This window comes from Diabrotica undecimpunctata, chromosome 6 (assembly GCF_040954645.1).
Source record: "Diabrotica undecimpunctata isolate CICGRU chromosome 6, icDiaUnde3, whole genome shotgun sequence".
NCBI classification, from domain to species: domain Eukaryota; kingdom Metazoa; phylum Arthropoda; class Insecta; order Coleoptera; family Chrysomelidae; genus Diabrotica; species Diabrotica undecimpunctata.
In genome coordinates this window covers 133,663,734-133,689,830 of record NC_092808.1, presented here as the reverse complement: position 1 = coordinate 133,689,830, position 26,097 = coordinate 133,663,734, and the positions used below count along the sequence as shown (strand labels likewise).

Here is a 26,097-nt window from a genome sequence, read left to right as displayed (position 1 = left end):
TTGGCGGATTGTGGTTCTTGACATTCTTTACGATTGGTTACGATGCCTAGATATGGAGACCTGTACGATTTCGTCAACTTAATGAGTTTGATAGAGGCCGTATAATGGGACTTCGGGAAGCTGGATTTTCTTTTTGGGAAGTTGCAGTTAGAGTGCAAAGAAGTATAAAGACCGTGGTTAGGTGTTGTCAGGCATTACTTCAAGAAGGCCGTACGCACAGAGCAAGGGGCACTGGACGCCGCCGTAGAACAATAGACCGTGAAGATCGCCGCCTAAGATTATTGGCCTTAAGAGACCGTTTCTCCACTACCAGCTCCATTGCAAATGAATGGTTTGCAGAACACGGAAGACCTATTGGCATAAGTGTTTACCGACGAATGAGAAGTTTTGACCTGTTTTCATACCGACCACACTGGGTCCTCCCTTTAACTCCAGAGCACCGCCGTAATAGCCTTCAGTGGTGCAGAGAACGGTCACTCTGGAATCAGAAATGGGACAGTATTGTCTTTAGTGACGAGTTTCGATTTTGTTTAGGCATGCACGATGGTCGAGCGAGGGTTAGAAGGCGACGTGGTGAAAGGAGGAATCCACAGTTTTTTGTGGAAAGACATGTTCATCACACTGTTGGAGTTATGGTTTGGGGTGCTATAGCTTATGGTTCCAGGTCACCTTTAATCTTCATCAGAGATAACATGAACGCGCAGCGTTATATCCAAGAAGTTTTAGAACCCCACCTTTTACCCTATCTTGACACCCTGGCAAATCTAACTTTCCAACAAGATAATGCCCGACCACATGTTGTATGAGTCACAATAGACTTCTTTCAACATAATGATGTCATATTGTTAGCATGGCCACCAAGATCTCCCGACTTATCCCCAATTGAGCATGTGTGGGATATGATGGGTAGGAGATTGCTCAATTTGCAACGTCCTCCTCAGACTCTACAAGCACTTCGAGAGGAGTTGGTGGTTGCCTGGAATGAGATACTACAAGAGGACATTGACCACCTGATCAGAAGCATGCCTAGGCGCGTTGGAAAATGCGTAACACATTGGGGTGCATCCACACATTATTAAAGGTAAAAGGGCTTTAAAGCAATGCAATCATTTTGAAATTTTAATCATTTACTTATTATGCTTCATTAAGTACTTATACAAAATTTTATTAAAATAAAATCATTTAAACTGGGTGTTCGGATTTCTATGTCACTTAGTATATTTGTTTGTCTTGCCATATTCTTTACGCTAACTGTTGGATTTTGATAAAGGTTAATTTAAAATAATATTTTCTTTACTAATTGGTCTTGTGTTCTTGGTCTAGATCATGAGTTTATTTTATTTGGTTCCACTTCCCAGTTTCTCGACAACGTCCTATAACGGCTCCTAAATGTTTTTTGACTTGGTAAGTTTCTACTAGGAAGCTTTTCTGTATAACGCGTAAAGCTGCACTAAGCACAAAAGAACTAATGTAAAACATGAACATTCTTAAACAGTGGTACATGAAGCGCCAACACAACAGAAAGGTAACAGAATGCAAAGAAGATACGTACCTCCATTTGGAAAAGTATAAAATAAGTTTTTCATGTTAGAAATTATCAGTATATTAAAAAAACATTGCTATTTGCTGATTTCATGAATATAACTCATAAAACATTCCATAAGATAAACAACGGTGTTAATAATAGGAAATACATACTCGTAATTTTCGTATTTAAACAAAGTATTTGCAGAAAATATTTAAGGTTATATTATAAAAATAACAACATTATGATTCTCGTATATTGGTATATATTAGTTTTTACGTAGTGGGTATCAATGATGACTAACAATCTAACACATTAATTTTACTACTTTCATGGAAAATTAAGAGTTTCACGAATCATTTAACGACATTTGTGGTAGATTTCTCTTGTAATGAGTTAACTATCGCTTAAATTTTAAAGCAATTAAATATTGATATTTTTAATTTTACTTAATGTATTTTAATTCGAACATATGTTTTTTTTTAAACAAGGTTAAACTAAATGATGGTTTTACTCTTGATGAATCATTATATCCTTTTTAGAAGAATACTGAATGACTACTATTTGGAAAATCCCAAAAGGAGTTATTTAAGACGTCTCACACATATCGAGAATTGACCAAAATACCGAAATATATGATGAAAGTTACCGGGCTTGCTTAAGTAGGAAATAATAGAATAGGATAGAAATAATATGCTTTATTGTCACTGAAAAGTGTACAATTTTATGGACAAAGCCTACAAAAAGAAAAATAATAATTTAAAATTTACTGAAATTACATAAATCGTCAATATCACAAAATAAAAGATAATGAAATGCACAATCCATTGCAAAATTTACATAAATTGCAATGTGATACCCAAATATACAGTGTGTCTGTAAAGTATGGAATAAATTCGATATTTCCTAAATGAAAAGCCTTTTTAAAAAAATCCAAAACACGTCGATTTTTAAATTTAATGTTCTACATTTTACAATAAAATTTCATTATACAAGGTGATACACATTACAGTGATGACGTCATCGGCTCTTTTTTTAAATGTAACACCCTGTATTTTAGAACATTTTTAGATCGATAAAAATGAGCTGATTTCAAAAAAGTATAATACTCGGGTCTAATGGATATAATTTGAAAGATATAAGTACCCTTAGAAAATAAATTATTTATTATTAATTGCAAAAAAGTAGCCTACTTCTAGTTTGTGGTAAACTGTAATTATTTTTAGTAACGTTCAATAACAATTAAGTAGTACAATAATTGTATTAATTCGTGAATGTTCTGTATTATTGCTTAGAATTAATTTTAAGTAGAAATGAATTTGAGTGTAAAGCAAAGAATTGAAATACTCATGATGATTGGATACGGAGACAAATCGCGAACTCATATGGAAGTGTGTAATTTATTTAATGATAAATATCCAGAAACTGGTACGGTTGAAAATGCACGCAAATCAGGTCGCCCTTCTGTAAATTATGTTACAAGATTAGATATTCTACTTGCTTTTGAAGAAGATGCTCACACTTCTGTTCGTAAGGTTAGTAGTGATCTCGATATTTGCAAAACAACAGTACACAAAGTACGTAAAAGTAGTAAACGAGGATGGTCCAGATAAAACAATACAATATTGCGAAATAATGATGGATGGACACACGACAGACACCGAAACCCTCTCTTGGACCCTACTATTTCGAAGGTAATTTAAACGGGCTAGCATACCTTCAGTTTTAAAGTGGGTATCTCGTACCTACTTTAGGTAATTTATTCCCCAGTAAAATTAATCTTGGAGGTTTTGATAAAAGTTTATGGTTTCAACGGGATGGTACGCCTCCGCATTATGCTTTAGGAAGGTAACTAAACGAAATTTTTCCGAACAGGTGGATTGGAAGACGTGGACATATTCCTTTGGATTATTTTATTTGGGGTCTTTTAAAGAATGTTGTTTATAAAACGAAACCTGCAAATATTGGAGACTTAAAAACAAGAATTCGTAAACAAATAAACAATATTTCTCAAGAAAGCATAAACAAGGTTCTACAAGAATTTGTACAACGTTTGGGTCACTGTCAAATACAACAAGGGCAACAATTCGAACATTTAAGATTAAGTCATGTATTAATTACTGGATTACTTTCAAGTTATTTATTATAATTTATTAATATCATAAATCAATAAAAATTCATTTTCTAAGCGCATATCTTTCAAATTATATCCGTTAGACCTCCAGTATTATACTTTTTTGGAACCAGCTCATTTTTATTGGTCTAAAAATGTCCTAAAATACAGGGTGTTACATTTAAAAATAAAACCGATGACGTCATCACTGTAATGTGTATCACCTTGTATAATGAAATTTTATTGTAAAATGTATAACATTAAATTTAAAAATCGACGAATTTAGATTTTTTTAAAAGGCTTTTCATTTAGGAATATCGAATTTATTCCATAATTTACGAACACACTGTATAATAAAATACTTAGTTACTTGTACATAAACGTACTGTAATTTCTCAGTTATTGGAATCTCTTCCACTGAATAATATAGTCTTTTAGATAGATAGGCTTTTGTCATTTTACGAAACTTAAGGAAAGAAGTTGCCGATTTAAGTTGCAAAGGGAGGTTGTCTAATTTTTTTGCTGAATATAATATAGATTTTTTTAATAACTCAGTGGACGGGATCGGTAAATACACATCGAAGGTTGAATTTCTGGTGGAGTAGTCATGATTAGGTCTTGCTGGAAAAACTACTAGGTGTTTATGAATTAGCAAACAGTTTTTAAAATATATAAATAGGGAAGTGTTAAAATCCCGTGATTTTTAAAATAGCTTCTGCGATGTGTTATTCTGCTGAGGCCAAAAACATACCTTATTGCTCTTTCTTGTAATTCAAAAATAACATCAAATTGGACAGCTGTACTGGAACCCCAAAAAGGAAGACCATATCGAAGATGAGACTCGAACAAGGAAAAATATGTTATGTATTTTGAAAGATGCTAAATTGATTTTCCTCGAAACAGATCTTATTGCATAGCAGGCTGAGGCTAGTTTCTTACTTAACAAATCGATATGAAGGGATCATAAAAGGTTGCTGTCTATAAAAATACCCAGAAATTATACAGAATCGTCTACTGATTGTTTGGATCAGTTCAGATTTATCAACTGGTCTTAATAAAGAATGAATTCGAGACCTTTTTTGAATTGGGGAGGTAGGAAATCGGATCTTGTTGTGGCAAAATAGTTGATGTTATATTTTTACTCACATTAATGAAATATTTATTTAGATTTTGAGGGTTTGGGAAAGAAAATGTTTGAGCTGTGTTAGTTTTATTTCAAAGATTGTTTATTATCAACCAAGTTTCTTTTGCTACATGTTTAGAGCTTCCTAGACGATTTTCATAGTACATCTTTTTAGCTGTTTTGATAAGTTTTAGATAGGTTCCTCTGTTCCTAGTGAAAAAGACGTTGGTAGTAAATTTCTTGATGTACAGTAGTGAACGCATATTTTTGGCTGATATGCGGATACCTTTGGTAGTCTAGGGTTTGCGATGTTTTGACTTAATTGTAATTAAAGGAAATGTCTTATTGAAAATACAAACAAGCCTATGTCTATGTCTTACTAACACTGAAATTATAGTCCACGTCCACAGAGGAAAAATGCCATCCAGAAGTCAAGCACAAATTTTGGAATTTACGAAAGTTCTGAGCGGAAAAAATCCTAAAAGTTGGATTTTCGAGGATGGTTTATTAAGAGTGTCAAACTTGGTATCTACTGATTCATGATGAGATAGTCCTGCATTAGTAATTGTAGAGCATACCTGAGACACTATAATCAATTATGATAGATGTTGTTTTAGTAATTCTTGTAGGAGAATTAACGTGCATTAATAATTACTGTTGTATTCATTTGGCTGTAGGTAGTAAGGTATATTCACAAATATGTGCCTTGACTTGTGCGTAATTATGGTCTATCGCTTTTCACAGAACACACAACAAAAATATTAATGTGTAAGGTCAGTATCACTATCACTATCAGCTGCTAATTTAATTACAATACTTTGAAAATTATGTATATGAAGATAGGAATTTTCAACTTAATTACTATTTAACTGGGAATAAGCCACAATTAAAGGTTAAAATACGTTTATTGACGTTTCAATTTCCACTTCGGAAATCGTTCTCAAAATACAAACATTAGTAAATTAAACAAATTTTGTTTTTGTTACTTAGTGAAAAAATTCTTCTATTAATTTAATTTTATCTGACTCATCTATATTGACAATTCAGACATACATTATACATTTTAAAGTAGACGACTTTAAAATGATATTGCCAATATTGTTGAGTTGCGTTCCTGGGACGACTTTACTTATAAGATAGTTCATTCGATTACATGAAATCAACTTTAACTTGAGAATATCCGTCAGAAAAGATCATAACATGTAATTCGTCTTTAAAAAGACAAATACATGCCATGATGACAGTAAAATTCTCCTGTTAGTGATTCCATAGTAAATTATGAGGGAAAAACCAGGAAAAAAAAAACCTCATAATACTATCCCGACATGGTAAGTATTTGATCTTGCATTTATTTTACCTTCAATAAATACCAAATTCCGATTTTATATGTTTGTTATTTAAAAAATATAAATGATGTATTCTCTATTATGTAACTGACTTACCAATACTGGTATTTTCTTTTTAATAACTTCCTCTTTCAATATGGGTAACCAGATCCTACTACATTCTGCCGAGGAATTCGCGACACAATTGGTCTCATTTAGCATAATTAGAGCCGCTTCTTTGATTTTTCTCTTTTTACCATCCGTTTCTTTTAGGACTATATTTGAATCATTCCATTGAACCCTATGTTCATTATCCCATGCATGTTTACATATTTGAGATCTATCAAATTCTCTATTTTTAATATAGGATTGATGTTCACTTATTCTAACATTTAATGGCCTTGATGTTTCACCTAAATAAAACTGATCGCATTCACAAGGTATTTTATAAATGCAATTCTTTGTCCTTTCTTGTTCATTGTTAGGTTTGGTTTTGGACAAAATAGATCTCAACGTGTTTGTTGTTTTGAATGTTGTTGAAATGTTGAATTTATTTCCTATCCTTTTAAGCTTTTCCTATCCGTCGTATCTTTTCTGACGGATATTCTCAAGTTAAAGTTGATTTCATGTAATCGAATGAACTATCTTATAAGTAAAGTCGTCCCAGGAACGCAACTCAACAATATTGGCAATATCATTTTAAAGTCGTCTACTTTAAAATGTATAATGTATGTCTGAATTGTCAATATAGATGAGTCAGATAAAATTAAATTAATAGAAGAATTTTTTCACTAAGTAACAAAAACAAAATTTGTTTAATTTACTAATGTTTGTATGTTGAGAACGATTTCCGAAGTGGAAATTGAAACGTCAATAAACGTATTTTAACCTTTAATTGTGGCTTATTCCCAGTTAAATAGTAATTAATTTAAAATGCCACAAGAAAATAGCTTCAGAACAATAGGAATTTTCAACGTTTTCTATATGTGCAATTGCATTTGGCCAGCTGCTAATATTAATATCTTGTACTTCACTATTAATAAGTTGAATTACAGAAGTGATTACTTATCTACAAAATAATCTTTAAACACTAATTTCCTGAAAATCCCAAAATTGACACTAATGACAAGGTGAAGATTATAAACATTATGTAGTATACTAAGTTCAAATTCTTTTGAATTTTAAATGAATTTAGAACCTTAAAAATTGCAGAATTATTTAATTATGGTCCTAAGTCGGTCCTAATACTTACAGATTTTCAACAATAGAAAATTTATAAGAAAAGATAATTTTTAAAACTTTAATATGGAAATAACTTTAATAATGAAATCACTATATTTGTGAACGTTCTTTACAAACAAAATGTTAACGAAATATAAGTCACTTTAATATGATGTCTAAAACTATACATAAAAAGGCCATTACTAAAGCCAGAGAGAAAAAAGACAGAAATTTGTCGCGACTATATAGTATCTTTCTCAAACCAGTCAAATTTGCAGTGGAGGAAGTGTTCACATTAAGGAAAGACATTCTAATTAGCAGCTATTAAAATAAGTACATACATACACACAAAAGCATTTGAATCTTGAAGTAAAAACGATGACAAACATGGAGGGATGATTGTACAGTACACCATATTCTCCGTGACAGGAAAATTTGATGGGTTTGGATTTTTCATAATAAAATGTGTTACATTAGCCACTAACATTAATCAAACCAGTTGTCCATTTTGATTTATTTTAAAATTATTATAGACACAATGTGTTGTCGCTTTAAAAACGAAATACAACAGATGATAAATGACGAGTCATACATTTTTATATATCACGAATAGCGTTAAATAATTCCTAAATATCGATTTTGGCAAATTCATTTTTTGTCACAATAATGAAATAGTTTGGTAAGTTAACATAAAAAGTGTTGCAGCAAAAATGTGGATTATATTGGTTATTGAAACATTATGACCTGATCAAATAAAATAAAATCAAAATGTAATTCGGAACAAATTGAAACAAATGTTATATCAAAGTTAAGCTAAAAACAAAAGATATTTTCAAAAAAGTAGTATATGATTCATATAACGGGATCATTGAAATAATGAAAAATGGGTCGTTTTTCCATACAATTTACTTTTTTAACTACTGTGGTAACTCATGTTTTTATGAAGGATTATACGATTTTTTCCTGCAAAGTTGAAAGGAAAAGCTTTCATTTAAGTAACGCCAAATTAAATTTGACCTTTATTTTATTTAAATACACTTATGGACAAAAATATCGAATATTCTGGAATTTTCCAAATTTTTTTGGTTGTCACTATTAAGTATTTCAAAACAATTTGAGCTATGAAGCTCAAGCAGCACAGATTGTTATTTTGTACTAAGAAAGATATAGACAAAAAAAATATAGCACGATGTCTCAAGAGAAGTTAATCTATGAATTAGAATACTTAAAGGTACAAACGAGACAGGAAATTTTGTACGAAGGCCTGATCAAGGTACACAACCGCAATTGATGACTGGTTTTTGGTTCTTAATTCACAATAAATCGCTTATTGACATCGATGCATCTCAGAAATGAGCTACTAAATGTTAGGCAAGTTATTGTGAATTTAAAAACAATTAGAGGAAGAATGAAGGAAGCAAACTTGAGCCTAGACGCCCTGCCAAAATTCCACGTCTTCTTCAAAATCATAAAGCTCGTCGTTTAGAATTTGCATGAACACATATTCAGTGGAATATCGACAATTGGAAAAATGGAAAAACTAGTTGGTCTAAACCACGTTTATAGAAGAGTTGGAGAACGATTCGCCACCTGCAATCTCTATCAAACCGTTAGTTTTGGAGGTCGTGGTATAATGTTTTAGGGGAAGTATTAGTGAAAATAGACACACCTCACTTGTGGAAGTGATTAGACGAAGGAGTGGTGGCTCTTACGTTTAAAACATCCTGCAAGATCATGTTGTCACATACCTTTGTCATAGTGAGTAATTATCTTGATGAGGTTCAAATTCGAAGGATGGTTTGTCACCATTTAGCCCGGATTTAAATCCAATAGAGCGCATGTGGAATCAGCTAAAATGCCGCCTACGACAAAGAAATCCCTTTCGAAATACGATAAAGCAACTTCGGCTTACCGTACAGGATGAATGGAATGCAATTCCCCAAAGATATGTCCAAAATTTAGTTGCAAGCATGTCGAGAAAGATGCAAGATGCATAATAAGAGCTACAGGGGAAATACTCCTTACTCATCATGTACCTACTTGTTTAATTTAAAAAGATTTAGATATTATTCCGCCATTTTCTCGACATAAATGACTTGATTGGCCAGAATTTATTTTCAAACAAAAAAAAAATTAGAAAATTATAAAATATTCGATATTTTCGTCCATGAGTGTAATTATAAATAAAGCTTGTAAAACAAATTAGTAAAAAAAAATATGATTTGCATTATAAATGAAAACTATATATATATATTTAATTTTGCAGCAAGTTGCGTTATGTTACCAACAATAAAGCAAAAAAGAAAAATGTTTAAAAAATATTCGGGTTACTGAGGTCACCGTGCTCTGTTCTTTATCTATTTTTGGCCGCTTATTGCGAACTTCGAGGGTGGATTTCGATCCGAGTGGTTAAAAAATTGTTATAAACAATTTAATTGTTTATAAGGCTCCAGCTCGTAAATTAAATGAGATAAAAAAAATTTTAAATAAATTTTTGTTTCTTGTAAAAAACAAAGAAAATAGCGTTTACTAAAATTTAATCCAATGATTTGAACTCGAGATATTGTAAAATTAGTGTAAAATGGGCAAAATAATCGATTGTAACTCGGCTTCTAGGCATTTTTTTTTGGATCATTATAAACAAAAAAAGTCTGTTGTGAGTTTTCTCTAAAGTTGATCGTTTTCAAGTTATAAATAATTTAAAACTGACAAAAACGCACAATGGTGATTTTCAAGGATCACAAACGCCTATCTCTTTTACACGCCGCAGCCCGAGCTCCCGTCCCACCATAAACGCTTAATTAACGATTAAAAAACAATGTTTTAAAATGCTCAGGTCCAAAATCCTCATCGGGAAATAATAGAACAAGGTTCAAACTTGCATTTAAGAACTTAGTGAATTCAAAAATAATATTTTTTACTTGTTTTTGAGCCTTGAAAATTGTAATTTTGCATTGTTTTCAAGTTTAAATAGTTTATAACTTGAAAACAATCAATTCTACAGAAAAATTACAATAGGCCTATTTTGTTGAGAATGATCCGAAAAATTAAAAAAAATTGCCCGGGCCGAAAAATTTGTTTTTACAATTGGTTTAAAAAGATTTAAACAACTTTTCGCCTGGGCAATCTCCTGAACCTTATTTTGGGGTATCTCATAAAATTAATTATGCAAAAAAATCTCATGCGAATATTTTTCCGCACAAACCCGAGCATTTAGCCTTGTCTAAAATAACAAAAACGAATGGAATCCGCTTTAACACACTCCAGATAGACAAAGACAAATAACTTCTTCGAAATATTAATCGATGTTTCTCAAATTTATACATGAGAGAGTAAAAAAATACATCAAAAAATATTTAGCATATGTAATTTCTTGTACTGACGAAAACAAATTACAAACTTAACGAAATTTGAAATTGCCCCGCAAAAGAAAAGTGTTCGTAACATTTTTCCACCGTTAAACCATAAATTATTGTATAAAGTTTAAATGTATAATAAAAAAACTGGGAACCATAATGGAAAAATTCCTCTTTTCTAAGAGGTTTTGTCAAAACGAAAAATTAAAATGTTAATCAAAGCGTAAAGATATGTACCAGTAAGGAAGTTTGAAAGTTCTTTAGCCTCTTAAATTCACATCGTAAAAACATGAAAATAAGTAGGAAAATTTCGCGAAAAGTTACTTGAGCAGTGGCGTGACCGTTTAGTCTCATAGGTGTGTAAAGTTCATTTTGGAAGAAGAATGATATCCGTAGATAGCATTACCATGAAATGTAACAAGAAAGTATCTACAATTACAAATGAACAGTATCGTTACGGAGCTACTAGGTACTAGGTCAATAGTTCATTCCTTCTTTAATTTGAAAATACACCACTTGAGTATACACAATAGTCTGATTCTTATAAATCTGCAATAAAAATATTATTAGCCTATATCCAGGTGTAAAAATAACTATGCAAAATACAGAACCCATCGATCCGCAATGACGAATTTTATGATCGTATTCTCAAAGAAACTAAAATATATTTAAAAAAGTGGAAAAGTAAAGTATTTTTGAATTGTGTAAACAATGTTGATTCCTAGCTGAACGCTTTCGACTGAAGCCATCTTCAGAGCTATGCTGCAATAGAAGAATAATATAAATAACTATTTTTTATTTATTTATTTTTTCTTTTTCATTGAAAAAAACACAAAAAGGACTGTACACTGGACTCCACAAAAAACACATTAAAAAATTTGGTTATGATACGGGTGTCAGTTCCCAACCATTTATTGGAAATAAAGCAGCAGATAGAATGAGCAAAATCAAATGCCAGCCTTTTAAATGATTCTTCAAAGATGACAATTGACATATGACATTAGAAAATTATTAAATTATCGAAAAATTGCTGAATAGAAATTGATAATGAAAGAAGAAATTTATCGAAGACTCATCACTTGCAGATTGTAAAATATTAGAATCATCCGATTGATGATACCTGATTTTCAGATTTTCTGGAAAATCAACAAATAATTTAGCAATTAATCACCCTTTCTATTTTTATATACACGCTAATGCTTTTGTACCTGAAACTAACGTGTTCGGCTACTATGGCCACTTTTAAAAGTACTGTTACAATAAGTAATATCTTACAAAGTCAAATATGTATTTCATATTATTAGAACGAAATCCTACTGCAAGATCACTACGTTCATAATGTAGTTAAGCAAACTTACATTTTTACATGTATTTAGGAATAGGAGAATATAATACTAACAGATTGCCAGTCAAACAAAGACCACAAATAGCTTTAATTCAATTAATGGTAATTAAATATTAAACAAAAATTTCGTTCAGTTATTTTTTAAATAAAATACGCTGCTCATGTCGTATACACATGTTTTTTTATATCAAATTAAAGCTACTTTTTTTTAATAAGGTTGTCTGAGAAAAGTGGTCGCAAATTAGGGTTGCCAGCTTGTTAAAAACGTGGGGTATCAAAGATAAACTAAATCTAGTGTGCAATGCCACTAGTTTGAAATAACTAGTAAGTATCAGTTGTATGAGTTTTTAAAGCATGCGTCGATAGTTTTAATACCATATCGACTCTATTTTACTTTATCATTGATACCTCGCGTTTTTGACAGTTGGCAACCCTAATTTGCAACTATTTTTTCTCAGGCAACCGTATATCATCATATTAAAAGAGATTAGCTTTAATTTGATATAAAAAACGTATTTTATTTAAAAAAGAAATGAACGAAATACAATTTCTGTTCAAAACTGAATTACCATTACTTACTTACCTAATTGAATTAAAAATATTTTCGACCAATTTATGCTTTTTGACTGATAACCTGTTATCAATGTATTCTCCTATTCTTAAATGTGTTAAGAACTGTGAGTTTGATTTACTACGTTATACACGTAGTGATTTTGCAGTGAGATCTTAGACTATATGATTTATTACAATGTGATATTTTTTGATAGAATTGTTTATCTTCAAGAAATTGTTACAGAGTTTACTTGATCCGAATTGTTTAGGATACCTTGAAATTCATGTTTAAGAAGATGTACGGAGGCTTCTTATTACTGTGAGATGTCGTTTTGAGAGGCCTATAGAGCCAATAACTTTTTTCAAAAGTTTGCAGTGCAAAATTATTTACAGAAAACTACTTGCTCGAATGTGCTGAAATTTTGTGTAGTTTTTTTTATATCGAAAAGATTTTTTGGGTAAATTTTGAAGGTTATATGTAGCTTTTAAATACCCGAACAAGATTATTGCAAAAATCAGTAACTTTTGACCATGTTTGACATGTTAATTGAAAATTGAAAAAGTTACTCTATTTGTTTATTAGCTTAAAATTGTAGATGTTAAAAAAAATCCGTAGGCTCTGCTATTCAATGGATTTAAGTCTTATTTAATTTTTTTTTTTGCGAAAACTACTTGATCGATTGTGCTGAAACGTTGTGTAGTGTTTGTTTATATCAAAATGATTTTCTGGGTAAATATTAAAGTTCTATATTACCTACTTTTACATACTTGAAAAATGTTATTGAAAAAACATTGATTTTTGACGCTATTTTAATGGTTTTTGCTATTTTGCAATAATAGTATTAAATTTTTCAATTCGCAATTAATTACTTATATTTTCAAGGAAATTTAATCGCAAAACTTTTTGTCTACACAGTTTTTTTTTCTAAATTGCATAGCTGCCGAGATATAGCAATGAAAAGGAGAAAAAAATTGAATTTTTAAATTTTTTTCACAAATTGTTTAATAAACAATTTAGCCCACCAATATCATAGACTAAAAGAATGTCAAACGCAGAAGTTACTAAAAGAATAGGAAATGAAGCCGAAATAATATTAACTACCAAAAGAAGAAAACTTGAGTACTTAGGCCATGTTATAAGAGCGCAAAGATACTCATTATTGCAGCTTATTATGCAAGGCAAAATTTGAGCGAAATGTTTGAAGACGAAGCATATTGTGGCTTAAGAACTTCCAACCTTCGATAGAAGATTGAACTTAAAGAAGAAGCCCACCTTTTGAAGTGTCCGCATAGTGAAATTATCATTTTTAATAATATTTCGAAGAGACTAAAGCAAAAAAAATAGGATGGTATATGATTCATCCAAATAGGATGTTTTAGAACAAATTCTGCCTAGACTATAAAGGAAGGAGCGAAAATAACAAACTTTAAGCCGAAAGAGCTGCAAATCTAGAAAATATACATGAAAGTACATGTGATATATAAAGAATCCAGTGTGAGTTACAACTAAATACAAAAATATGTTTCATGGTTGCCATTAGTCAATTCAATTTCGAAATAATTTTTAATAACTAGTAAAAAATTCTCACTAAGTACTGAGTTATAAGTAATTACTTAAATAATTCTGATACAAATTGCTGTTAATAAAACGTATTAGAATAGTTTACATTAGTCCTGTTATGTTTAGATTTAATTGTTTTTGATTAATACTCTCTGGTCGTGGAGAAAATAGAGTCTCTTGCTGGGTTAGAATGAAAATTCGATCTATGCGCCATTTCTTACGCTCCCGAATATTTCACTCGTATCGAATTTTAATTCTCATCTTGTTACAGACTCCATTACCACAAATCCAACTCAGGTACGACCGCATTTTAAAAAATGCTGGAAATTCCTCATTAAATCAAGCAAAAGAAAACAAAAACTTCTAATGTATTACTGATGCTATACATATAAATATACATTTTATTTTATAATTCTAAATGGCTTTCACACGAATACCCCACTGCTTTATAGAAACTGAGGTAACAAGACAGGTGATTTAATATTCAAATCCCTAAGAAGTCAACAGAGGAGAATGAGCACGCCATTGGTGTCAAAGTTTCTTACTCTTTGTGTAAGACAAGATTGAGTGCTATTGAAGGGTTGTCTCGCGCCAAAATTTTAAAAGAAACAATAGATTGCTTTGTTTACAGTAAATGTTTGCTGTAAGCAGGAAGATTTAGAGCGAAGGATTTACATGCCGTTTTCATATACGTCTGGGGATTTATTTTACGTTCTCTAAATTTTACGACTGTACATAAATCATTTTATTTTAAGAATCAATCCTTCCGCCGAAGGTGAACTTTTAATCAAGAAGGAAAGGCTTGGATGGGTTTTACAGCTACAACACAGTAGATTTAAAAGAAGTGGTTTACATGATTCAGATTTATATGCTCTGCAACAGTCAGAGTAACATGTATCATATTCAACATAAACTGCTCGTCAAAAGTTACTAGATATTTTTGAAAAGGGTGTAAATAAATAAAATTTTTAAATAATGTCACTGAGCACAATAACATCTGAGCACTCAGAAGTTTCGCAAAAAACGAAAGAAATATAAAAGACAAAATATCTTATACTTATATCTGATTTATTTTAAAAATCATACAATGATTGTTTGGTAGATATTGTGTCCTCTACAAGCTTGAAAAACTGTTGGACAAGTTCTTTGAAAACTTTCCACTATAGTGTATTTTTATGTATGGGAGAGTAATAAAACAATAAATTATGTATGCAAATCCCTAAACTGTTGATACGGGTGACTCAATGAAAAACAGATATTTGTCAACAAGTTTACAGAAGTATATAGGAAAACAATTTTAAATTGAGTATGACCACCAGGTATAAAGGTTGGAGCAGAATAGAATACAATAGTTGTGAGGATTACTAATCCCTAAATAAGGTTGCCAGTGTCGGAGTGATGGAGGTTAACAGGTACTAATGAATTTGCAAGAAATGTAAGATGTTTATTTTATTGGTTATATATAACCAATAAAAGTTTAATAAGTACCTACCTATTTGCAAAATAAAGTTTTATTCTTTAGATAAAATAAAACGTTTTATTTTATCTATTTGCAAAATAAAGTTTAATTCTTTGCCTATTTGCAAAATAAAGTTTAATTCTTTAGATAAAATAAAACGTTTTATTTTATCTGAAATAAGTGCATTCCACGAAGTAAGGGTTTCAACAATCAAACATTTAATTCTTTAATTCCAGGAATCTACGACAGTAATTGACTAGATAATTACCTTCTAAACTTATTCCACAGAAAATGTGATAGTGGGTTTTTCCATTTTGTATATAGGAAGGTCCAAGTGGCGTATTCAAAATTCTTAACAGTTCACTAAAAGTAGGTACTTCAGTTGCAAGGTGCAGTTTATTGTGTATACTAGTGTTATGGAAAATTTGGAAGTGCCGTGTACACCCCGAAAAATTGGTCCTCTAACAGTTAATGAAAAAACATTTCATTAATAATATCATATTTAATTGTTTTAAATCATTTACAGACAAACGTTTATGTGAAAGTGTTGATGAGACCGTTAAGTTAGTTAGCAGTACACTTGGTGTTGGGAAATCTACGATTTACAGAGTTATTAAAGAAGAGAAATGTGGTAGTTTTCAAATGCCACGTAATGCTCCAGGGAAACCAAAATTTCAAATACAATATCATTTTAAAGAAGGACTTCGACGGAAAGTGCATGAATTCTTCTTTAGACAAGAATTTCCAACATTGGATAAAGTTCTTGTCTCAGTTCGAGATGATAAGGATTACCCAGAAATGAGTCGAAGTACGTTATGGAAACTTTTAAAAGAAATAGGCTTCCGCTGGAAAAAGAATCCCAGAAAGTCTATTGTATTAGAAAGAAGCGATATTGTCATATGGAGAAGACATTTTCTAAGAACCATAAAGGAAATGAGAAACCAAAAAAGAAAAATATTTTATCTTGATGAAACATGGATCAACGAGGGTCATACACCAAATCAATTTTGGCAGGATGAAACTGTTACAAGTCAAAGGCACGCTTTTGTAAATAACTTATCTACTGGTTTAAACCCACCATCAGGAAAGGGACGCAGGCTGATAATAGTACACATTGGCAGTTCAGACGGTTTTGTTGAAGGTGGTTTATTAACTTTTGAATCAACTCATACCGGTGACTACCATGAAGACATGAACGCTGATGTCTTTCAAGAATGGTTCGAACAAATGATAGATCTTCTTCCTAAGAACTGTGTATTAGTAATGGATAATGCAAGTTATCACTCCAGACTTATAGAAGTACTGCCCACAACCAAGTGGTTAAAAAAAAGACTTGCAGAATTGGCTGAGTTCAAAAAATATTACGTACCATCCCGGATCTATAAGAAAGGAACTTTATTCGTTGTGTGCCCTTCATAAAGAAAAATTTTAAAAATACGAAATTGATGAAATTGCCAAAAATCGTGGAATGACAGTACTTAGATCCCCACCATGTCATTGTGAATTAAACCCGATTGAACTGGTATGGGCACAGATAAAGAGTGAGGTTTCAAGAAAAAATACTACTTTTAAAATTCATGATGTTAAACAGTTGTTTTTGGAGGCCGTAAATAATGTAAAACCTGAAAACTGGGAAAAGGCAGTAAATCACACTATTAAAGAAGAGGAAAAAATGTGGAAGCTGGACAATATTACTGATAAAATGATCGAGCCAGTTATTATAAATCTTGGTTCTGAAAGTTCATCTTCTGAATCTGATTTGGATTTGTAACAAGTAGCTGTAAGTTTTATATTAATATTTTTATTCATCTATTTAACATACCTTAGACGGTTTTAAAACTCTTTTTCTCTTTTGTAATTTTTAAAAATTAAAAAAAATGTGAATTTTTTAAAACCCTTTTTAATGTAGGCCAGTCAGTTCTAATATAGTGTGTGATAAAAGAGGTCACTTTTGTTTACATACACATAACACTTTATAACACTGAAATAATTCATTTATTTTTTACAATTATTCAAAGTAATTTTTCAATTAATCTTGAGCACGCCCATGGAGTGGTCGGAGCTACCAGTTAAAATTATGCTAATTACTCTCTCGTTCATAAAAATAAACTATAAACTGTTAATACTTTGAATGGAAATCTTAGCTGATTTGAATCCACAATTGAGGAAGTAGGTTCCGTATTTCTATGGTTTTTGTAATTATATTATAATAGTCACAAAAAGTTGGTTAAAAAATAAAAAAAGACGGTAGGCAGAATCATTTACCGATAACAGATTAGACATTTGACATTTTGTACAGCCGTTACGGACGAGAGAAAACTCTTTCAGTTATAACGTCTCTTCTGGCTCGTATATCATGTATTAATCCACGATTCCCCGTAAGAAAATTCGAACAGCTTGTGCTGTCCAACAAACAATACTACGCACTACACATAAAAGCGGTTTTCTGGCTTCCGTCCACGGTCAGAACCATGCTCGAATTCAAGCACACTCGTCTTAATTGGACTAGACGATACCTTAAGTAGACCACTAATAAATAATAAATATTTCATTTCTTCAGGAAGCAGGAATTACTTCAGTTGGCCAAAAGGAAATAAAAACCAAAAATATTTATTGTAGACGAGATTATACATAGTTTTGGACGTGTGTTAAGACTGACCCCCTTATAATTGTGAATTCTATAATGCTTTTTGCCATGTTACCAGAACTCCTGAGTATCCGTTACAGTGACGCAGCAGTTTTGGAAACATGGCAAGAAGGATTGAATACACTCCTGCAATTTGGGAAAAAAGTATTAGGAAATTAAAAGTTAATGGAAGAATGTTGGATACGTGTAAATCGCAGGATGCAAATATCACAGGAAAAAGCAATCACTTGAGTTTGTTGTGGATATAGCAATATTAACAAGAAGGACGAAAGAATGTAACATCAAGAAGATGATACAGGCATTTAAGCAGATAGAACATAGAACCCGTTGCAAAAAGGATAGGACTAAAAATCAGTCAAATTAAAACCAAATACATACATCTTGTAGGATATCGAACAAGGGGAAGACTGAATCTAAGATATAATGAACAAATAGAACAAGATATCGCAATTTTAAAAATAAAAAATTGGAAAAGCAAAGGGCGAAATAAATCAGAATGGAGAACAGACCAAAATCCATAAGGGTGGTTGATGATAAAAGAAGAATTACAACAAACAATAAAAAAGTTTTAGTTCACGAATTATGTATATGGGGAGAACAGACTCGGAATTGGAAAAAAATTGAATAGCTTGGAACCATCATTGGCTGATAAAAAAACAAAATTATGTCGAGGGCGCAAAAGTAATTGCCGAAGACCAATAGTTATTAGAAGCTTCAGAAACGTTGAACTAAACAAAAAAATATATGTTGAAAATACGGGAACGAAAAGTATTAAGAATACTTTTATATACTTACTATACTGGTGATGAAATAGAGAATTTACTATGTGTAAATAAAGGCTTCGAAGAATTATATCAAAAAACTACCATAATAGGAGTAATAAAATCTCAAAAATTAAGATTAAGGTAGTTGGGACATATAAAAAGAATGCCAAATAAATCGTAACAATAAAGAAAGTAGTAGTAGAGAGAAACGTTATGGAAAAAACAATTGATGAGACCATTACAACAATAAATTCATGCAATCAATAAATAATTCACAATTCAGGCTTCTGTAACGTACATTACGGGAAAAAATCCAAGAAAATACACCATAGGACAAAGAATATCCGCTATAACTGCGTAATTTGAGGACCTGAATTGGATCTAGATCTCTAAATTACTTAGTAAAGCAGTAAATAATAAAAAATATATATAAAAGGTATCTTCGATAAAAAAAACAGTTTATCGACTTACTTTGATCAGCACCTTTTTTGAGACAAAGTCTGGATAAAAGGCTAAATTTTTTGCTCTTTAATAACTACAACCTCTAATATGGCTTAATAACTCAAACTTTTAAAATATTACATGTTCAGATTTTCATGCCATATCTTCCATTACTCATTTTCTAAAGTAATCCCGTACGAACTGGCTCACCTATAGCGCATATATTATAATGTAGTTGGACGAATTCCAAAACGTGAGATTGTGAATATATTTAAAGGCCAAAATATTCCAACTTCACCCATTCATAAAACTATAGCGAATATTCTGGATATATATTAGGTGTAAACTTTTCAAAAAGTAGTACAATGCTCTTGGTCAGACTAATTTGGAAATAGTTTCTGAATTTAAGAGGCGGCAAATTGTTGGTCATGGAAGCGAATTGGTTGACCTTATTGATTAATAAATAGCTCAAAAGTAAAATCACATGAACAAGCGAATATGTACGATGTAAAATACAATAAAATGAAATAACACCTGTCAAAGTAATAAAGAGAAAAACTTTCAAAAATAGAAAAATTTTAAAATCCAAAGGAAGCAACCGGTCTTATAACTCCCATCTATGGAATAAGAATATAGGACTAAAAAACTAAATAGCATGGAAATAGACAACTAAAAAAAATATATTAAAAAAATTGAACGACAGTTATTTTAAAAAAATAGATCTTTTTAATATAGTAAAGTAAAAAATTGGATTCTATCCTAAAAACAATTTTAATACTCAAACATTAGAAGTTAAAGTTGAAAACTTACCGAAAGAAAACAGCAAGAAAATAAGAGTCAAATATCCTTTGGCATCCATATTTTTAACTCACTATATCACAGAATAATAGTTATTTAAATAATAAATATCAAAATCAAATGAAACACATCAACTAACACATAATCCTCAATAAGTTAATCCAAAAATGCTTGTGGCACTAACACAACACCAGTATCCAGAAAATGCAGAGAAAGTCCCATTTATCATGTCAGGCACTACACAAACACAAAAATAGAGCAATTTAAGCCGATTTATAAACTGTTATAACCAAAAGAACATCAGTCCTTAGGTCACCAACTCGCGGATGGCAGTGTCCGTTTCCAAAAAAACCGTTAAACTTCATATATGTTCAAGTCACAACATACGTTATTCCTCGTGTTAAACACTTTTTAAATCACCGAACAGTCCTAAATCATTAAAAAAATCCACTAAATAATATTCCTTATCAATAAATACTAGTTTTGTTCCAAACAAAAAAACTTTCGTTGTTAAAAAACTTTCGCGCTAAAAGCTACTGAAGCAGCTATTATCGTGACCCTCACTCTCGTACGCATTACTGCATACTAAAGTAGAAATTTCAGTCTCCAACTCTCCGGTCTACAGCCAAGCCTCAAGACCTACCTGACCGAGCAGCACTCTCTTCCACCATGTATAGAACTCAGTTCAATCTTCAGGCGGTGTTGCCGTATGGTACATTCTTCAAAAATGAAATATTGAAAGGAATCTTTGAGTGATTTTTCAAAATATATTTTCCTCGTTTTAAACAGTTTTTAATGGTTTCCTATATGAATATTTGGCAACATAATGGAAAAATTTACCACATTTTTGGATTTAAAAAAATGTAAATGCGAAATAAGACAATTAGTAATACATAATGTTTCCTACTTGATATTTTTGTTATAAAAAAATTTGATATGTGATTGCAATGAAAAAAGAAACTAATAATTTATAATTTATAATATTTAACTCGACATGCTACAAGAAAATAGTTTCAGAACCTTTTTAAATAATTTATATTGAAATTATGTTCAACATTACCATTAACTAGAATATTTGTTAAATTTTTATCGATTTAAATCTAAAATACACTTAAATCTTTTTACAGTGTCTTCAAAAACGATCCGACGATTTTTTTTGTGGTGTGTAGAGGACAGCAGACAGATAAAACCAAACTTCACGTGAGAAAATACTGTATTAGGGATATTCTCATTATTTAAATTATCTTTAAATTTAACGTTTTACAAAATTCTACTTGTTTATTATTGAAAGACAAAAACGGGAGAAAACCAAAATAGGTCAACAATAGATGCAAAATTCATTACAGGGCAGCTGATGAGAAAAAAAGATGGTACAGTAGGCGGTACAGTAGGCACAGTAGGCGGTACAGTAGGCACTACAGTAGACTATCGCGAAGATTCATACTGTTTTCTGTATTTTTAAATTTTAAACAATATTTTTAAAAGTGAATAAAGTAATTTTATTATTTATTCATTATTTATATTTTAAACAAATTATAATGTATTAAAATAATTCAATAAATTATTATGTTTGCTCCTAACGTCATCTGAATAACTAGAAACGAATTAATCGAGAATAGTGAGACGATTTGAAGAACTGCTATTTCGTGACGCTATACGTGACGCCTTCTCGTGGCGCTAATTTTGTGACGCTCGCCTCAGCATTTTACTATGGATTAAAAGCAATATAACTCCAGTATAGAATACCAGAATTCTTAATAATATACAGGATAGTATTCTCTCCTTAAGAATTATCTTTGAGTTAATGCTCCAACAGATATACAATCGTAAAAGTAAAAAAGTAAAATCTTAGTTGCACAGACGATAGCCCTGTGAGCCCCACTGAAGCACAGTAATATTGTAATCCAGTTAAAACATTTATCAATAAACTTTCTCTTATTCCTTTTTGATTTTAGGTAAATTGTCTACTCATTTCTTACATCCGCAATCTTTATATTAAGATTATCCCTTCGCACTTCGCCATATTTCAATTTTTTACTGATAATTTATTTCGAGCGATTTTCGGTACACCTCTTTCTTAAATTCTATTAATATGTTCTGTACATCCACTCTTTATAACAGCACGAATAAAGTGATAAGGTATAAAATAGGAGAGTTAATATTTTTATGCTGACGACGTAGTGCTAACGGTGGAAAATGAAAATGTGCACCGATTTTTACAATTTAATCAGTCAATTTTTCAGCATAACGATTTCCACCTTCAAAACCTAATACATAACATCAAATATACCTTTAAAGTGCAAGCTTAAAATCGAGGGACTAAATATCACGAAAAAAAAAATAAATTTAAATATTTAGTAATACAAATGTAATGTTTTGGTGAGACTGAAACGTAAGAACGAGAAGAACTTTACTAATAAAAACCCATAACGAGAAAATATGACATGAACAACATGACAAAATATTACTGGAATTAACAAGAGGATGGTAAAGCTTGTCTCAAAATATGTCGCCTTGGCTTTCCTGTCGTTAAAGGATTAGTGGTATTATTACAATTATTAATAGATAGGTTCGGCTAATGTTGAGGGAATTAAAAGTGATAGGTAGCATTAGCCAATAAAAATCTCTACTTGGTACTTTGTATATAGTGTATTAGTGAAGTTTGTTCGTAACAAATATGTTTCGTCCGTGGGAAAATAATCACTCGACAACTACTAAACATAATCGAAACATTTGTCATTACATGCAAAAGAAATAGTTAAAAATGTGTATTATATTTTAATAGATAGGGGCCTAATCAAACAAGATGCTGTGAAAGGCACATGTTTACTTACAAAACACCATTATCATCGATAAGGCATATTTTAAGCAAAGAACCATTGACAGGACAAAAAAAAGTAGTGATTTTTAGTCTCATCATTTGGACAGTACTCAACACGATATTCTAAGAACAATAGATTCCCTTTATGAAAATCAGTTCGTTCCTACGTTAGATAAAGTTAAATTAAAGTTACAGGAAGAAAAAACAAATGTAGATAAAAGACGTACCACCCTCCATAGAGTCATTTGTAAAATAGGTATTAAGTATCGTAAGATAGACAAAACAGTAGTAATAGAACCACACAGACTGCGCATTTAAAAAACTAGTTATCTCTCTGAAATTAGGAAGTATAGGTTAGAAACCAAATCTATCATATTATCTGAATGAAACATGGTTTGATACTCATGATACAGTGTGCAAAGGATGGGTCGATTCTAGAAAAAACTGACAGACGAAAGCACCTTCAAATAAAGGCAAACGCATAACAATAACTCACGCCGGTTCGAAAGATGGGTCGGTTCCAAACTGTTTGCTCTTATCTGCGAAGAATATCAAAGACTCTAACTTACACTATCATCAAGATACCAGTGCAGAACTTTTTAAAAATTAATTTAAAAATTCTCTTTTGAAAAAAATTCATGAAAATAGTGTAATCGTCATCGATAACGTAAGCTACCACAGTCGTTAACTACAACAAGCGCCAAACAGAACAAGTACTAAAACTGAAATTCGTGAGTATTTCTTAAAAAATGATATTTATTTTGAAACTAGTTATAACAAAAAACAACTACTAGAAGTACTAAATACATTTAATATTAAAAAGCAGTATGTATGTGATAACTTCGAAAAGCAAATGGGGCATACAGTGTTACGTCTTCCACAGCACCATTGTGTATTTAACCCTATTGAGCATATGTGGCATTAAGTCAAAGTAAAGGCGAGGGCGGAAAATAGTTCTCCTACCCTGAGTGCCACTGTCATACAGTTAATTAAAATTGTTATAAATAATTCAAAACAACATATTGTAAAAGTTGAACAGACCTACCTGTCTATGCAAAATTATAATATACAACCCATTGTAATTAATCCAAATAAGGACTCAGACAGTGAAATAGAATTAGATATGAAATAATATTCATTATTAATGTTTGTATTTATATTATATGATTTCCATAGCGATCAATTTAAGCAATAAAACATTTTTTTTTTTTACAATAAAATGGAGGTCTTGAAATAAAATCGCTGTATTATTAGTTTTACCTGGAGTCCGCCTCTGATGTTTTGTCACTAGCAACCAATAGCTTTGGTTATTCCAATGATAACAATTTGGAAATAATAACACTAATCCTTTAACGAGGGGATAACCAAGACGATATATTTTGGGACAAGCTTTACCTATTAGATATTCTCGGTACTAACGGTTTGTTTTAGTTCAGATTGAATGTCCTTAATCACAATATATTTTACATGAACGTATAGATATTGCCTTTGACGTCCTTATTTTTATTGTTACTTTTTGTTAATATCTAATTTTTACTCTTTTTTGTTCTTATACTATTTTTTTAGCAACAAATAAAATATGGGATTTATGGCATTAAATTGGTTTTTTAAACAGTTAGAATTTAAGAAAGTAATACCTTCACACTCATCAAAACAAAAATGTTTCATATCTTGCAGTCGAAAGAGTGCAACTTACTGAGTAAAAACCAAGACTATAATGAAATCAGTAGTGGATATTTTTCTATTATATGTCTTTTATAAATTTATATTTATAAATTCCCATCTTGGTATGGTAATAAGTTGTTAAGACCATAACATCAGTCAACTTGTACTTGTAACAAATTATTTATCTCACATACATGGTTTTAGAATAAACTAGAGCTTAAACCAATAAATAAATTATAATGCTAATTATTTATGAATCAATCTTATCGTATGGATTTTTCTGTGGACTTCTGGACAAAATATATATTTGGGATAACCGCTTGTAACGTGGAATGCAATTTGTAGAATTGAAAGTGCTAAATTAGTCCATTTTAAAAATTGGAAAATAAAAGTTCTTCCTTTTTTTCTCTTGTAACAACCAGTTGCTCCGTGAAAGGTAGTCTCAATTTTCGAACGTGTTCTAACCTCTTGAATAATAAAACACAATCAATACTATTTAAATTTGTTCCCTCATTCCTTTGTTCAAAAATAATATCGATGGAATACGGATTCATCGTAAATTTTTTATAGTCTAACGAAGTAGTTTTTAAATATTATCGGGTATTATAAGTTTCATTGACACTATTAAAATAATGCTTGACTGAATTTATGGATATTTCAACCTTTACTGAAGACGTTTCATATAATAATTCATACACATAATCAGTTCATCTAAAATAAGTTAGACGAGCATATATCTATAGGGAAACTTGCTAAATATTTTCCTTACAAATATATCCAGTAAAAGTTTAACTTATAAATCATAAAAAATTAAACGTTTAGTTTTTTATAAGAAAAAAAAAACAGAACTAAGCCAGTTTTTTATATGTAAAATATACAAATATGCCACAGAGACAAAAATGCCACTGACCCTCTAAAAATCATTCGAACAAGCTGAATTTTGCCGATAATAATAATTTTGGGACTCCAAAAAAGATGCAAAAACGTTTACCACTTTTACACCCGGACTTCTCTCTAATACCTCCCTCGCAGGGGGGTAAAAACGCAAAAAATCGATTTACCAAGAATCTATACGCCTTAGAAAAAAATATTTCAAATAAAAAATGTAGCTGAGATAATTTTAAACAAAAATGTTTATAAGCATTTTTTGTGTAGAATGAACCGTGCTCTTAGAAACAACGCTTGAAGCAACGGTCAATGTTCAATAAAATTTGTATCAGCTCGACGGAAAAATTTGATATCTTTTGATTCAAGTAACCTATCGCCAAAATTCAAGATGCGTTTTAAAGGTAAAGTGTTCAGCTTTTGTATGCATTGCAAATAATCTCAGATTTTATACAGGTGTTAAATAAATAAACGTGGCGCGATTTTTGCCATTTTT

At 30.9% G+C, this 26,097-nt stretch overlaps 1 protein-coding gene across 1 annotated transcript in view; it reads right to left on the bottom strand.

Moving 5' to 3' along the window:
* Positions 1 to 20,870, bottom strand: part of ed (hemicentin protein echinoid) — a 319,891-nt gene extending 299,021 nt beyond the window's left edge. Inside the window, exon 1 of the mRNA XM_072535433.1 lies at positions 20,243 to 20,870. Coding sequence (XP_072391534.1) covers positions 20,243 to 20,291 — 49 coding nt within the window. The 5' untranslated portion in view covers positions 20,292 to 20,870. The remainder of the gene's footprint in view (positions 1 to 20,242) is intronic.
* Between the last annotated feature and the right edge of the window lie 5,227 nt (positions 20,871 to 26,097).